A 16726-nucleotide genomic window follows, 5' to 3' on the forward strand; every position below is an offset into this window, starting at 1 on the left:
AGATTATGCTCGAGTGGTCTGGCTTGAAAATTGGCTCCACAATGTAAACACCCAACAGTACTTTAAGCTATTCCTGAAGAGAGGAAAAATTTTAAGTCAATAGGGAAGCCAAAATAGAAAATGTTGATAAAATTAGAAAATATCATAAGGAGGAACCACAAAACCAGAATAAGAAGTCCATCTTCACCACCAACTCGCCCCATCCAGAACATCCTCCCCCACTAGAGCCTCTCAGTCTCCCACACATGAGAAAGAACTGGGGACAGGGTGCCAGGATAAGTCCCTTTTTCCCATCCTTTATTATCTTCAACGCCCTTGAGTGCCTCTTCAGCTTTTTTGGGAACTTAACTGCTTAGTTTACGAGGTCAAATGACTATGGAACATTTTCCCAAAATTAAATCACCAATTAAAGAAAGAACAGTGTTGTTTTAATATTCTCTTCTGCTGTTTCTCTCAATCTCTCTCTCTCTCATTTCTCTCTCTCCTTTCATTCTCTTGCTCTTTCTCTCCCTCCCTTCTTTTCTCCCTCTCTCTCCCTCTCTCTCCTTCCCCTCCCCTCTCCACTTCACCACACACAGAAACCCCTTTTCAAAGGGGCTTTTTTCCAACTCAGTGAAGTAAAGTCTTTGCCCCTTTGTGGGGAAGGCTCATTAACATTCCCACAGCAGCATCTCTTCAAGGATTTTACTTTTGTAACTCTGTGGGGAGGTCAAGAGGCCACAGTGGAGAGGTAAAAGGAAAAAATGGTAAATGGGGGAGGGCGGAAGAAAGGAGAGGAGGGGAAAGAGCCCTTCCTTTCACAATAAGGCCAGCAAGAAGGAGGGTGGACCAAAGTAGGAAAAGACCAGACAGACAAGACTCAGTAAAGAGATGAATATTGGGCCCCCAGATCTGCCCTTGGAGATCTCCAGATTCCTGAGAAAAGCAGAAAGCTATGTTCCTTCTCTCATTTCTTTTCCTCAAAGAGGAAGTACAGATGGAAACAGTGCAATGAACGAGTGACAAAACCCAGTCTATTCCACTGAGAAATTAGAAGCTTTCCTGGCCCCAGTGTTCCCATTTCCCCTACAATAGCCTAGTGATAACTGCACCTGTCTACCACAGGGAGGTTAACAGAATGAATGAGACAATGTCAGCAAGAGTTCCAAGGGTTGACCATGACGGAGCCACTCAAGGTCCTGACCCCAAAGGACTGGGAAAATAATGGAGATTCAGTGAACTCCAAAGCAAAGATCAGAGTGCTTTCCAAATCTCTTCAGATGGTGGTACCTGCTTCATTTATCACCAGCAACCCTCCTACCATCTGTCTCTCTCTCCCTTTCTTAGTATTGCCAAAATAGCCTGGACTTGCGTAAGGGAAGACATGACGGAAACTTCAAGTTTGCACCCAACACTGAGTGAGCTTTGCTTTGCTATTCTCTGAAGACACAGCCATCAGAGATTTGCATCACTTAACTCCAAAGGGGAAAATCATTCCCACTTTCCTAACAGATGGTGTTTCAGATGCTGTCTTAGCCAGAAGAGTAAAAGATAAATAAGGTTAAAAGAGAGGACCTAGGCATAAAGCTAGAAGATAGGGCATATCTGGGTATTCTATGCCCAGGGGTAACAGTAGTACCTTAAATTCAGGGAGGAACAGCAAGGTCAGAAGTTAAAGAACAATAAACCAATCACCCTTAAGTGTGCAAGCTGAACAGGAGAGATCCAGTTGGTTGGTTGCCAAATGATGTATTCTTAAAGGTCAAACTTCACATCCACAAAGAAATTCTTTCCACAGAATCCCTGACAACTGTTTTCAGCCTCTGTGAGAACATATTACAGAGAGCTCACACATTTACTGGAGAGTCCATTACACTTTAGAAAGTTCCTTTATATTGAGCTGAAAGTGCCTCCTTGTAGCTTCTACTCTGAAGTACCAGAGAACTCATCTACATCATCTTCTCAAAGGTGGCATCCCTCAACCCTGGGAGCTGGACAGGAGTGGGAGAGACAGAAGAGACACTATTTTAAATGAGACTCCTTAAGATCAATCACTTTTTTTTTTTTCACACTAGGAGTCTGGTGGCATATTGTACCTTTAACAATATAGAGGGGAAGAAACGCTAGACTACTGTCAGATACACCTGGCTTGCAGGCCTGTCTCTGTTGCATCATAGCTGTGCAATCTTGGATAGGTTACTTAACCTCACTGAGCCTTTCGGTTTATCTATAAAGAGGATCATCTATAAATAGGAGTAGTAAAACCGGCTGTGCTAACCTCAAAGTTGTAATACTCAAAATATGTCCTGTACACGAAAATATCCTATAAATTATAAAGAGATCTACATATATTAAGTTATTATTATAATGACATTTTTACTCAATCTTTCTGTCAGCCTTTCACATCCTCATTTTTGACTGGCAGGTAGCTGACTTCTTGGCCTTATAATCAGGATATACCAGAAAGTTCTCATTTCAGCTTATACCTCAGAAGCAGTCCCATCATCAAACAAGGTGGCATAGAATCATGAAATAACCAAAAAACACTGTGAAGAGCTTAGACGAAGAGTTAGAAAAACAACCGAGGGACATTTTCTGAACAGACAGCACAGGGAGAGGCCGGGAGCCCGGGCAGGGAGGAGAGGGTTAAATCCTTTCCTCTGCAGTACAAAAGAAAAGAGTGTGCGGAAAGATTAGGATTTTTGCTTTTACAATGGGAGCTGCAGAAGCGTAGGGAAGAAGCTGAAGAAAAAAAAGGGGGCGTCTCCCCTTTAAAGACTTGCAGAGATTGAGAGAGAAAGAGAGAGAGAGAGAGTCAGGGACAGAGAATCAGAGCGCGCGCGTCTGTCTGTCTGTCTGTCTGTCCCTTGGAAGGGAGAACATCTCTGCTTCCCAGTGATTGGCACTGGGGGAGAGGCATCAGTTGGCTTCAGACCCAAGGGGGAGACCAGACCAGGTCACCCCGGTTAAGACTAAGTGAGCGTTGCCCCTCCCTGTCCCACCTCTCTCCACCCGGGAATGTCTCGGCGAAAGCAGCGGAAACCCCAACAGTTAATCTCGGACTGCGAAGGTCCCAGCGCGTCTGAGAACGGTGGGTGCCGGGGAGGGGTTGGGGGGGTCCTTGAGCCCAAGCCTGTGTGGGTCAGGCCAGGGCAAGGGGAGGGCACCCGGGCCATGGGCGAAACCAGGGGGAGAACTTGGTCGCTGGGGGGTTGAAAGAGTTGAGATGCAGCGTGTAAGGAGATGACCTGTGCTGGGGAGAAGCCCCGCTTGGCTTTTCTCAGGGTTGATTATGTTTGTGTTTTCTGTGTTGTTTTTCTCTGGATGAAATGGAGTTTTCAAACTGGCTCTGTCTCCCCACCCAAGAGTTTTCTCCCCAGGTCCCCCCCTTTGCTCAATGGTCTTTGTGCCGTTGCTAAGTAACCTCCTCAGACCTGAAGACCGTCTCTTAGGGGTGGGATTTTCCCCCCTTTTCTTTCTGGAGAGTTGGGTTGCAAGAGAATGAATTGGATAAACGTGAAGGGTCCCCTGAGGGAGAAGAGAAAAAAGTTTCTCATTGTTGGGCTGAGCAGAGAACAGATCAGAGCTCCCAGAGGGAGAGAGCTAATGTCGGTCAGATGCAGCCTGGTTTGGGGTGTGTATCTGTGTCACCTGGCGTAGAAGCTAGAGGAAAGTTCTGGATGAGGGGCTTAGGTTTGTGTTTCAAGGAAAGCCAAGCTAAAAACAGTGTATGAGTTAACATACTTGTTGATACATTCATATCATTTTATGGGGATATGATCATTTGTTTAAGTAACAGATTTTCTTTATGAGGGGGGAAATTTTCATGTATTCTCATAACATTCCAATAAGTAAGAGGCAGCCAACAGAGCAACTAAAGTATTGAGAAGTGACATTGCCCAAAGTCTCAGAAACAGAGGCATAGTCAGGACAGAAACCTAGATTTCATGACATTTAGGGCTAGTGGTGCTCACTCCACCTAAACTAGGGTTTTCCAAGCTTGCTTGATTGTGGGTAGATCTGGGCTAGAGTCTGGGAATCTGTATCTTTGCAAATGTCCAGGTAATTCTTAGGATCGAGCAAGTTTGGGACAATCTTAGTACGGCTACATATGTTCACACTGTGAAAGTCTGAAAGTCCTGGCTCAGGGATAAACTATTTATTTAGCAAACAGTTGATTCACCCAACAATGCAGTGTAGGATTAAGCACAAGTGTTCTGAAGGCAGACTTTCAGGATTCAAATCCTGGCTCTACCACTTGGTTAGCTGTGCGACCTTGTTGGTTTACTTTGCCTTTCTATGCCTCAGTTTCCTCATCTGTAAAATAGGGATGAATATACTAGCTACCTCATTAGGTTACTGAGTTAATACATGTTAATACACTTGGAAAAATAACTAGCATAAATAAGTGCTTAATACATGTGGCACAGTCCCTAGCATAAATAAGTACTTAATGTGTATTATTTTTTTTTTAAGATTTTTTTGATGTGGACCATTTTTAAAGTCTTTATTGAATTTGTTACAATATTGCTTCTGTTCTGTGTTTTGGTTTTTTGGCCGTGAGGCATGTGGGATCTTAGCTCCCCGACGAGGGATCGAATCTGCGCCCCCTGCATTGGAAGGCAAAGTCTTAACCACTGGACTGCCAGGGAAGTCTATTATTATTATTATTATTATTATTATTATTATTATTATTATTATTATATGTGAGTACAGTGCACTTCCTGTAAGTGCTGAAATATGACCAAAGCTCGGGAGACTCTTGGCAAACTTCAGCATTTCTTTATGAGATGTGTGCCATGAAAAGCTCTAGGATAATGTATTTGTAGTGGCTAAAACTAAAACACGGATTAAATTTACCTTTCCACCTGTTGTAAAAAAGGACTTGAGATCAAATCAGTTCACAACACGCTGCGGAACAACCTTAACAGACATACTGTGTTTTGGGTAGAACACATAGCCTTCAAAGTCAGTGCTTTACTGGGATCCCACTGTGCCAATATTAAGAGGTGGCATGCTGGTGGCATCCTTCCCTCCTGGGACACATTAGCCCCCCCTTAATGCTGCTGCAGGCCGGATGTTTCCTCCTCCTGCTCTACAGGAGACTTCCCCCAGAGCCTCAGAGTTGCCTTAAAGTCCTGCTCCCCTGCTGGTTAGATTGTGGAACAATACTGAATCCCCTCCACCCCGGAGGTATCCTCTCCTCTCCCCCCTTCTCCTCTCTTCTTCCCACATCCTCAGTTCACCCATTCCCTATACCACGGCTGAGGAAGAATCTGGGAGGGAGTCACAAGAAATCTTTCACAACTGCCCCGAGGGGATTCTCCAGCCCCTTGAACTATAGCTCCCACTTGTGGCTGTGAACACTTGGGGGCACGGGGACGCTGCTGCAGAGCCGTCCCCATAGAAACAGCGCAGGCTTGAACTCAGTGGCAGCAACAAATTTCAGTTGAAATTTTGCCTTTGAGCCATAAAAGTTAAAAACCTAAATGTTAAGGAGCAAGAAAGCAGTAGTGACCTTAAGAAAGATCTGCCTTCAGAATTCTCCTGAGAGACTGAAAGATCCTTGGGCTACTTGTATGACCTGGCGTGTCACTGGGTCTCGTTTGTAAGATGAGGTGGCTAATATTTGATCAAATCTAAAAATCCTTCCTGCTTTTATAAGATATATAGATAGGGTTTCTATTCATTTATGTGATCTTCAGGCTCCTGAGTTTTCCTTCTGCCCCAGGGACTGTTTCTTGTTCTGCATGCCCCAAAATTAGGTAGGGAGGGCTCTTGTTCTGGGGCTCTTACACGTGTCCTTTTACAGGTGTACCTGTGGAACTATGGGCTTCATCATGACCGTCAGCAGACATTTATTTAGTAAGCTAGGGTGCCACTAAAGTTTTCAAGAGTCTTTGCCTTCTTTTAAGCAATGTTTACCATATGTGACAAGCAAATGCTGAGCCTTTGTTGCACATTTTAAAAGCCTCATCTCTGCAGTGACCTAAGATATCACCAAGGCACAGTCCGAAAAACCTGTTTTCCCGCCCTGTTTCTGCTCAGTTTCCCTGACCAGAACACCAAAACCTACCAGAATAGTTATTGCACATAAGTGATGAGAGGGAAATAGTCTATTTACTTAAAAACTCTGGAGAGAAAAAAAATTTCTGTCTCCCCTACAGAGTCTAGAAATCTGGATTAGAGAACATAAGGGATGTGAATAGGGAAAATGTAAACTAGTACATCTGGGAAATAAAGGAAACGATCAGAAACCCAGATATTTAGTGAGAAGGAGAAACCAGGACAACAGCCAAACAGACCTAGGGGGAGAAATGGCAGTTGGCAGACAACAAGAGCAGCAAAAGGGGAAAGAAGGCAAAAATAGACTTTTGAGGGTTCTGTTCTCTTTAAAACTGGAGGTGGAGAGCATCGCCTCTCAGGGTATTGATCCCTGAGCCTTTCAGCCCCAGGGACTCCTGGGTGAAAAAGAAAACATTTCTGAGTAGATAGAAAGTAACTCAGGGAGGGTGCAACAGAGCACTGGATAAGGAAGCAGAAAGCCTGGTTTTCAGTCCAGCTTGTACCTTGAAGCTTTGTGACCTTGGGCAGGCCCATTCTTCTGCCAGAGCTTCAGCTTTTAGTCTTTAAATAATAATACTCATTGCTAATATTTGCAGAGCATTTACTATTTGTCAGGTACTATGCTAGGCCTTTTATATATTTCCTCTTGTTTATTCCTCCCAATTCTGCTATTATTACCTCCATTAAATTTTTTAAATTTACGGTAAAATATACATAACAAAATTTATCATTTTTAAGCATACAATTCAGTGGCATTAAGTATATTCACAATGTTGTGCAGCCACCCCCACCATCCATCTCCAGAACTCTTTCATCTTGCAAAACTGAAACTCTATACCCATTAAACAGTAACTCCCCATTCCCTTCACCCAACACTCCCAGCCCCTGGAAATCACCCTTCTACTTTCTGTCTCTATGAATTTACCAATTCTAGGGACCTCATATAATGGAATCATACAATATTTGTCCTTTGGCGTCTGGCTTATTTCACTTAGCACAATGTTTTCAAGGCTCACCCATGTGGTAGCATGTATAAGAATTTCATTCCTTTTTGTGGCTATACCCCCATTTTTAAAAGAAATGCAAGCCTTAGAGAAATTAAGAAACTTTCCCAAGGTCACAAAGATTAGAAAGTGCTGGGACGTTAACTCAAGTCTGATTCAGGGCTGGCGCTCTCAGTAACTGTGCTTAATGAGAGGTCATATCTCTAAAGTCCCTTCCAGCTCCAAGATGGTATGAATTCCAAGTGCCATTCATACCAAGTGCCGAGTCCTTTGATATCAGAAAAACGTCCTTTAAAAAAAAAACCTGTTTTTGTGTTTGATCTAAGATATTCCTATTCTGGAAACAAATATATTTTTCTCACTTAGCACCAGATGTATAAATCTTTGTGCCTGTTTGTCCACTGTGTTGCACAGGCCAAGGGTGCCTTTACTAGGTGTGGGTAGCAAAGGAGTATGTGTATGTATTTAGGAGAGAGGAGTGAGGAAGAGAAGATGAGACATTCTCCCTTAGAAGTTATCTATAGCAGCAGTTACAGAATCAACTCATAATTGTGGCCACTACCAATCTGTGTTGGTCCAACATTAAGTTTAGGCAGGGGCTTACATAGTGTGCTTGTTTCTTTAACGGCTGGATAATGCTTGAACTCTGTGTAGAACAGAGCCTTTCATCTTACAATTGGAAGTGTGGCTCAAGATGCACATACCCTGGGAAGGGCAATACAGTCACTTAAATTCATAGTCAGGTGTATATCATGTCAAATTCTGTTCCTGGAAGCAGGATACAAGAGAGCCGAAGTGTAGCTGTGGTCAGAGTAGAGAGGGAACCCGACGGGAAGATTTTGCACTGAGCAACTCATTTTGCCTCCGTCCTAATTTTGGCCGAGTTGAGCACAGGTAAGATTTGCGAGGAGCAGGGTGGAAGCTTTGATGGGGAGGGCACTCCTCTGATACGTACTGTGGGTCTCATCCTTGGTTGTACATCAGAATCACTTGAGGAGCTTTACAAACACTGATGCCTAGGTCTCACCCTCAGGGAATCTGAATTAATTGGTCTAGGGTACGGCCTGGCCATTGGGATTTTTAAAAGCTCTCCCAGTAATTCTCATGGGCAGCAAAGTTTGAGAACCTGTGTTCAGCTCTACCACCCTGCTACCCACCAATTTCTCTCTGTTCTCCCAGCCATCCTCTCCCAAGTTTAATGAGTTACCAGGTTTAGAGAGTCACTTGGTTTCCTTTTTCCTTGTCGTTTCAGCTCTTTATAAATTTAAACAAGCGTGTCCCTGTCTCAGTCCTATGTCCACCCCAGACTTTGCATGTAACCCAGGATAGCTTACCTCACCTTATCTGCTATCTAGGGACACCATTACCAGCTTAGTTTATTCCTGTGTTTATGACTTCATTCGTGTCTGCCTAAGAATCCTGCCCCCCTTTTCAGGATAGGCAGTGAGTGCAAAGTGCTGAGAAATAGAGGCTTCCTCTTACAGGTGGCTGTTGATCCGTCACCTTTCACCAGGGACTGAATTTACCTTAAAGAAGAGCCCAGATCAAATTACGCATCAGAAAGCAAGTTTCATTAAAGAGCAAGAAAGGGGACAGTGTTTCCCAGGAGAAGATGAAAAGAAAAGGATTTCTTTTCTTGTCGGAAGACTTGACAAAACAGCAACTTGATATCAAATGTTCAATGCTAATTAACAAATGCTCAGTAGAAAGCTTCCATCTGATTCCCTCTCTGTTACTGAGGCCAGAGAGCAAATGGCAGGTAGGAGCCACACAGGGCCCTTTCTCTCACTTAGGGGAGCCACACAATGTTGATGTGCTTGGGAAAGCACTGGACAGGAGTCAAAATTGTGAATGCTTGCTTCACTGAATTACTGTGTGAACTTGGAACAGTCACTTAACCTCTCCAAGCTTCCATTTTCTTATCTGTAAAAATAAACAACATTGCGTTAACCTGTGACTTGCCTTATTGAAATAGAACCCCCTCTCCCTCATTGTCAGGGTCAGGCCTGGAAGGATGTATGTAGCTCATCTGTTTCAGAGCCATTGTCCACAGTGTTAAGGCCCTTGTGATTATCTGAAGTTTCAAAACATAATTCAGTACAATGTTTTCAATGAAAGTGGATGTTACTAATATTACATTGTTTCAGCTCCCCGCAAAAAAGACTTCCTACCCTTGATATATGCCAATGATATCAGCCTCAGAAATTAATAAGATTGCTAATTCCCTGGCAGTCCAGTGGTTAGGACTCCAGGCTTACACTGCCGAGGGCCTGGGTTCGGGGAACTAAGGTCCTGTGCAAGCTGTGCAGCTTGGCCATACATAAATAAATAAGAAATTAATAGGCAACATGAAAACATCTAATTTTAATATATATGTATTTTATTTTGATTGTTTTGCCACTGACAATATAAATTCTCTAATTCATAATATTTGGGACTCCTCCCAAAATTTAAAGTCCCATATATACATATTATTTTATCCCCACAGTATTTCTCTGATGAAGATAGCACAGCTGCAATATTACCACTTTACAAAAGAGGAAATGGTGGCATAGCATGGTGTGACTGAGCACCACGCCTCAGTTTATCAGCCAGACAAGACTGGAACTGGGGTTAGAACGATGTGGATTTACTGATGCCTAGGCAAACCACAAAACTAAGGACTTGTGTTCATTTCCTGTAAGTAAGATAAGCTCTTCTAAGGAAGTGGGAAACCCATTAAGACTCATTTCAAGGTAGAAAGGGAATGCAGAGTACCTGGTCCTGGAAGCATCTTATCCCTACTTATCCTCTCTCTGAATAGGAGGCCACCTCTGTGCTGGTGAGCAGGTGTTAAGTCATTCCTAGGCATTCAAGCCAGGCTGGGGCTAAAAGGGGCTTTAGGCACTGAGAGGCTGCTTGGTAACTCCCTCCTACTGCATTTTCCCCATTGTTTCAGGAGAAGCTCCCCTCCCCCCCAGGTTAGAGCTAGGTGGGCCTCTGTAGGCCTCTGCAGGCTAGCATCTCCCCAAACCCAACCGTCCTCAGTAGTGGCTGTGTTGCCAGAGAAAGACAAGGGAAGAAGAAGGGTAGAGAAGAGGGTACTAAATAGGAGATGGCCCCTTAAATAAGCATGAACTCTATAAATTAAAAGTGTGGGCTGGGTGATCTGTGGAGTAACTCGCACTCAGCTATTATTCTGGGGGAGGAGGGGCGGGGCGTAGAGGGGCTTAGTGTTACGGCAGAGAGGAGTCCTGAAACGACTTCCTTGGAAATTCTACCTCGCGGCCTCCCACCCTGAGAAACTTCTTTTGTGGATGGGGTGGGGGTAGGGTGGGAATGGAGGTCAGGAAAACAGGACAAAACTTGGGGTATCTGGGGGGTACCTGATATGTATGTGTAGGTAAGGGTGGGTGTTCTGGGATCCCCCTCCCGCTCTGGCCCTCAGACCACCCTCTCTGGAGCCCATGTTTTCCAGGCTCAGCGGATCCTTTATCCAAAGGAAAATAAGAGAAGCCTATCGCTTTGCTCTATTGAGCAAGGCTGTGTTTCCTACTGTGCCCCCTTGAGCTTGCTGGGGGGTTGGGGGGGGGGGAGGGGGGGAGAGGGGGGCAGGTCTGGGCAAGGACATCCGGAGATGGGGGGAGCTGGCAGAGGGTAAGGAAAGGTGGACCCCCGCCATGCCCCACAGCACCTGTCACTGAGCCTCCGGAAACCCTCCCGGGCTCTGGGCTCGCTCCCCCTCCCTCCTCCTCCAGCTCCCGCCTCCCTCCCCAGCAGCTGCTCCCCACAGGCTCCCCTCCCCAGCAGCTCCTCCCCCATCTCCCCTCTCCCAGCTTTCTCGTTCCAGCTCCTCCCCTCCTCCGCGTCTCCTCGCTCCCCTCCCCCTCCTCCGCCGCTCCCTGCCCCCGCCGCTGATCTCCATCTCCGCAGTCTGGGCCGCTGGGTGCAGAAGCTGCCGCAGCCCCGGCGGCCACTGCCGCCTCCCCCAATCCGGATACCCATTGTCTCCCACTCCACCTGGCCCTCCACCTCCCACACAACCATGGCGCACGAAGCCGGGAGGAGCTCTCGTCTCGGGGGGCCCTGCGGGGAGCCGGCAGAGCTTGGAGGTGCGGTAGGGCCCGGCCCGGGCAGGGGTGGGGGTGGAGGGGACGCGGGGGGCGGGGAGAGGACTTTCGGTGGACGAGATAGAAGGCACGATTCTCTGCACAGGACCCGGTCCTCACACCCAGTCCTTGCGCCCGCCAGTGGCCGGGGGCTGGGGGCGGGTGGGGGTGGGTGGGTGGAGGGGGGAGTAGCTTGTGCATGCCCGCTCCCCCTCCCTCCTGGCCCCCAGTGCTGGCGAGTCTCCTGTCCAGGCGGGACAGCACTGAGCTCTAGCCTCCTGCACGGCCGGATGGTGAGCTCATCTCCCCACCCCCACTAGCGGTTACTGGGCTCGTTGTTAATTACAGCCTCTGCATACCCATCCCAACCGCACCACCCACGCTCTTTCCTTGTCTTCTCCCCAGGTGATGCTAGCGAGGAGGACCACCCCCAAGTCTGTGCCAAGTGCTGCGCACAATTCACTGACCCAGCTGAATTCCTCGCCCACCAGAACGCATGTTCTCCTGACCCCCCTGTAATGGTGATAATTGGGGGCCAGGAGAACCCCAACAACTCTTCGACCTCTTCTGAACCCCGGCCTGAGGGCCACAGCAGTCCCCAGGTCATGGAGGCCGAGCAGAGCAACCCCTCGGATTCCGGGTCCTCTGTACCCACGGATCCCACCTGGGGCCCAGAGCGGAGGGGAGAGGAGTCTTCGGGGCACTTTCTCGTAGCTGCCACAGGTACAGCAGCTGGGGAGGTGGGGGCCTGATCTTGGCCAGCCCTAAGCTAGGAGCAACTCCATTACCTCCAGAATCCACTCCTGCACCCCCCCCTCCTCCACCTCCTCCTCCACCCCCAGGTGTAGGCAGCGGCCACTTGAACATCCCTCTGATCTTGGAAGAGCTCCGGGTACTGCAGCAGCGGCAGATCCATCAGATGCAGATGACTGAGCAAATCTGCCGGCAGGTGCTGCTGCTTGGCTCCTTAGGCCAGACAGTGGGCACCTCTTCCAGCCCCTCCGAGTTACCTGGGACAGGCGCCGCCTCCTCCACCAAGCCCTTGCTCCCCCTCTTCAGCCCCATCAAGCCTGTCCAAACTGCCAAGACACTGGCGCCTTCCTCCACCTCCTCCTCCTCAGGGGCGGAAACACCCAAGCAGGCTTTCTTCCACCTTTATCATCCACTGGGGTCACAGCACCCTTTTGCTGCCGGAGGGGTCGGGCGAAGCCACAAACCCACCCCTGCCCCCTCCCCGGCCCTGTCAGGCAGCACAGATCAGCTGATTGCCTCGCCTCATCTGGCATTCCCAGGCACCACGGGACTACTGGCGGCACAGTGTCTTGGGGCAGCCCGGGGCCTTGAGGCTACTGCCTCCCCAGGGCTCCTGAAGCCAAAGAATGGAGGTGGTGAGCTGGGCTATGGGGAATTGATGGGTCCCTTGGAGAAGCCCGGTGGACGGCACAAGTGCCGCTTCTGTGCCAAAGTATTTGGCAGTGACAGTGCCCTGCAGATCCACCTGCGTTCCCACACAGGTGAGAGGCCCTATAAGTGTAATGTCTGTGGCAACCGCTTTACCACGCGTGGCAACCTCAAAGTGCATTTCCACCGGCATCGGAGAAGTACCCGCACGTGCAGATGAACCCTCACCCGGTACCAGAGCATCTGGACTACGTCATCACCAGCAGCGGCCTGCCCTATGGTATGTCCGTGCCGCCAGAGAAGGCCGAGGAGGAGGCGGCCATGCCAGGTGGCGGTGTGGAACGCAAGCCTCTGGTGGCCTCCACCACGGCACTCAGTGCCACAGAGAGCCTGACGCTGCTCTCCACCGGGGCAGGCACAGCCACGGCTCCTGCGCTCCCTGCTTTCAATAAGTTCGTGCTCATGAAAGCGGTAGAGCCAAAAAGTAAAGCTGATGAAAACACCCCACCCGGGAGCGAGGGCTCGGCCATCGCCGGGGTGGCAGAAAGTGGCACAGCAACCCGCATGCAGCTAAGTAAGCTGGTGACTTCGCTACCCAGCTGGGCCCTGCTCACCAACCACTTTAAGTCCACTGGTAGCTTCCCGTTTCCTTATGTGCTAGAGCCCTTGGGGGCTTCACCCTCTGAGACCTCCAAGCTGCAGCAACTGGTAGAGAAGATTGACCGTCAGGGAGCCGTGGCAGTGGCCTCTACTGCTTCGGGAGCCTCCACAACCTCTGCCCCTGCAACTTCATCCTCAGCCTCATCGGGACCTAACCAGTGTGTCATTTGTCTCCGGGTGCTGAGCTGTCCTCGAGCGCTGCGCCTGCATTACGGCCAACATGGAGGTGAGCGGCCCTTTAAGTGCAAAGTGTGTGGCAGAGCTTTCTCTACCCGGGGCAATCTGCGTGCACATTTCGTGGGCCACAAGGCTAGTCCAGCTGCCCGGGCTCAGAACTCCTGCCCCATTTGCCAGAAGAAGTTCACCAATGCTGTTACTCTGCAGCAGCATGTTCGGATGCACCTGGGGGGCCAGATCCCCAACGGTGGTACCACGCTCCCTGAAGGTGGGGGAACTGCCCAGGAGAACGGCCCTGAGCAGTCTGCAGTCTCTGGGGCGGGGAGCTTCCCCCAGCAGCCATCCCAGCAGCCATCCCCAGAAGAGGAGTTGTCCGAAGAGGAAGAAGAGGACGACGAAGAAGAGGAAGACGTGACTGATGAAGATTCCCTGGCAGGGAGAGGCTCCGAGAGTGGAGGTGAGAAGGCGATATCAGTGCGTGGTGATTCAGAAGAGGCCTCTGGGGCAGAGGAGGAAGTGGGAACTGTGGTGGCAGTGGCCACAGCTGGGAAGGAGATGGACAGTAATGAGAAAACGATTCAACAGCCTTCTCTGCCGCCGCCGCCGCCTGACAGCCTGGATCGAACGCAGCCAGTGGAGCAGGGCGGCAGTGATGTTGCAGGAGGCACAGAAGAGGGGGCCAAACCGGAGAGGAGCGCCAGCCCAGTGTCAGCGTTGGTCCTAGAAGGGGAAGGCAGCAGCCCCACCTTGGTGGAGGAGCTGAGCCTGCAGGAAGCGATGAGAAAGGAGCCCGGAGAGAGCAGTAGCAGAAAGGCCTGTGAGGTGTGTGGCCAGACCTTTCCCACCCAGGCAGCTCTGGAGGAGCATCAGAAGACGCACCCCAAGGAGGGGCCGCTCTTCACTTGTGTTTTCTGCAGGCAGGGCTTTCTCGAACGGGCTACCCTCAAGAAGCATATTCTGCTGGCTCACCACCAGGTACAGCCCTTTGCCCCCCACGGCCCTCAGAATATTGCTGCTCTTTCCTTGGTCCCTGGCTGCTCACCCCCCATCACTTCCCCAGGGCTCTCCCCCTTTCCCCGGAAAGATGACCCCACGATCCCATGAGCCTGTTTTTCTGAACCTGCTGCCCCTTGACCCGGGGGGAAGAAACTGAGAGCTCTGTAGAAGGACCTCCAAGATCTATGAGCCCTTATTTGTCTATTTCTCTGAGTTCTTATATTGATGTGTCCCTAATGGCTTTTCTCTAATCCCTGAGCTTTGAAATCCTTGTGCTTACAGGGGGATGGCCCCCTGAGAAACTTTTCTTTCCTCTTCATTCATTGTACCTGAGGAAAATAGATTCTCTACAGCTTTCACATTCCCAAGAAGAACCCTCTCCACCTTCCCTGGGAATGACCCTTCTACCCTCTCCTCTCCCTTTCCCTTTGGCAGGTGCATCTGAGCACCCACATTTGGAATCATAGCCCAGCCCGAAGGGGCCAGCAGCTGTCCCTGGAGGGCCTAGGGCCACTCCTCTCTGGTGACCAGGTCAACCTGCAGGACTTCTTGTCCCAGGGCATTCCTGCCCAGCTGGTGAGGGTGGGCCCCCTGTCTGGCTGAAACCAGGACACAGCTTTCCTGTCAAGTGACCTGCCCACCAAGCCCCAGAGTTCCAGCTCCATCTCCATCTCCACTACCCCTTCAGGCCCCGCACCACCAGTGCTGTTTGGCCCAGGAACTGTGGCTGAGAAGTTGCCTCCAGCAATGGGATCCAGAGAAGCCAAGGAGAAGAGATTCCCCCCTCCTCCTCTTTTGGCCTCTGGCATCCAAGACAGTGCCTGAGAAAGCCCATCATAGAAAAGAAGTAGCAAACTGTACATTTCTTCTCCTTCCCCCTGCTCCAGAAGGTGCCAACAATGAAGATGCAACAATATCAGTATCTGGTGGCTCAGCCCCAGGGTGTAGGGAGAAACGAAGGGCATAGGACACTCTTCCCAGTGGTAAGGCACTAATGTGCCTTCGTCACGTTAAGGCAGAGGTGTTGGCTGGTTAATATGCCAAGATATTTTGAGCTTCTCATATCTTTCACCCTTGCCTCTGAGTTAGGAAACAAGTGGATTTCTTGCTGAGAGGTCTCCCATGGGATGGATATTTTGGGGAAGGAAATGTGAAGTTCATATCTTTAACAAGCATTGTTGATGACGGTTAGCTGAAGGAATAATGGAGAGTTTAGGAGTGTTGCTAAAGCATAGGGCTTGCTGAGAAGCTATGTGATTAAGAAAGGGGTGTGATGTAGGAGGGGACCTCAAACTCTTAATTGGATGGGTCGACGGGTGTCATGAATGTTCTTTTGAACTCATGGTGACTTTAGTGTGGAGCAGTGCACCATGGATCATGGGGGACTTCCTAGCACTAGTGTGCTTCTAGTTTTAGATAACTCCCTCCTCTATTCCCTGGCCCCTTGTATTTTCCTCATCTTCCTCTTTCAAGGTCCACTTCCTTCCCATTTTGCCTGTCCACGGACTGGGGCTTACGTCTTTGCCGCTGTCTGGTTCTTAGAGTCCCAGACTTTGGGAGATGAGCCCTAGGTGCTGTCCTCCCTGCCTCTCCGTTTTGTAATGAGATGTAGTATTTACTCTTAACATAGGATCATTTGGAACAGGAGCTCTGAGGAGGAGGGAGTGAGGGTTCTGCTATTGACTGACTTGAGTGATGGCTCCTCCTCCAAAGGTGTAGGCTCCAGTTTCCTAACATAGTAAAATGTGAAGAGCAGACAACGGAGATGTTAGTGTCTTTCCCTTTTCATTAAAGGTGTTTTAACCAAATATTTGTGTGTTTCTCCTTATTTCATGACTAAATAGCCAGCTGGGGTGTGATACGAGCATTCCCTAACATTGAGATTCCCTTCCCACCTACATCTCCTGCCAAAGCTGAACATATGGTGTTGAAATATTTAATTTGCTCAGCCTTGTCCTAAGACAACCTCCAGTGAATGTAATTTCCTTGTAGAAATGGTGTTTGTGTTCTCAAAAGGTAGGGGATTTGCTCACTGTTTACAGCCATTGTCCAGGTTTTCTCTTTGCCTAGAACCTTCCACCACCAGGCTTTTGTATTTTATTTTACTTTTTTTGTTTTGTTTTGTTTGGAGGTTGAAAGCTGTTTCTTTATCTATCTGTCCTGACCTGTAGGCCAGCCTAACTGACATCCGTTAATCTGCAGAACCAAGATGAATTCATCTTGATGATACTTGAGGTCTGATGTTATAAACAGAAAAAAAAAATTCAACCCTAGTAATTTCTACCAACAAGATAATATAAAGGAGAATTCTTAGCAGAGGAAGTACATTGGGAGTGGGAGAATGAAATGAAGCAT

At 48.8% G+C, this 16726-nt stretch overlaps 1 protein-coding gene and 1 long non-coding RNA gene across 2 annotated transcripts in view; one reads left to right on the plus strand and one right to left on the minus strand.

Annotated features, from left to right (window-relative positions):
- Positions 1-16726, minus strand: part of LOC309656291 — a 22856-nt gene continuing 6130 nt past the window's right edge. Inside the window, exon 3 of the long non-coding RNA XR_014261263.1 lies at positions 1-73. This is a non-coding gene — a long non-coding RNA (uncharacterized lncRNA). The remainder of the gene's footprint in view (positions 74-16726) is intronic.
- On the plus strand, positions 2998-16179 carry SALL2 (spalt like transcription factor 2; the record flags this gene model as incomplete). Its single annotated transcript, XM_082452576.1, is given in 8 exon segments — positions 2998-3070; positions 10865-11140; positions 11543-11860; positions 11980-12729; positions 12732-14350; positions 14981-15145; positions 15147-15197; positions 15199-16179. Coding segments are annotated over 8 exon segments (3276 nt in total). The 3' UTR covers positions 15223-16179.

Source organism: Balaenoptera physalus, assembly GCF_965194825.1.
Source record: "Balaenoptera physalus genome assembly, chromosome: 2".
NCBI lineage: Eukaryota > Metazoa > Chordata > Mammalia > Artiodactyla > Balaenopteridae > Balaenoptera > Balaenoptera physalus.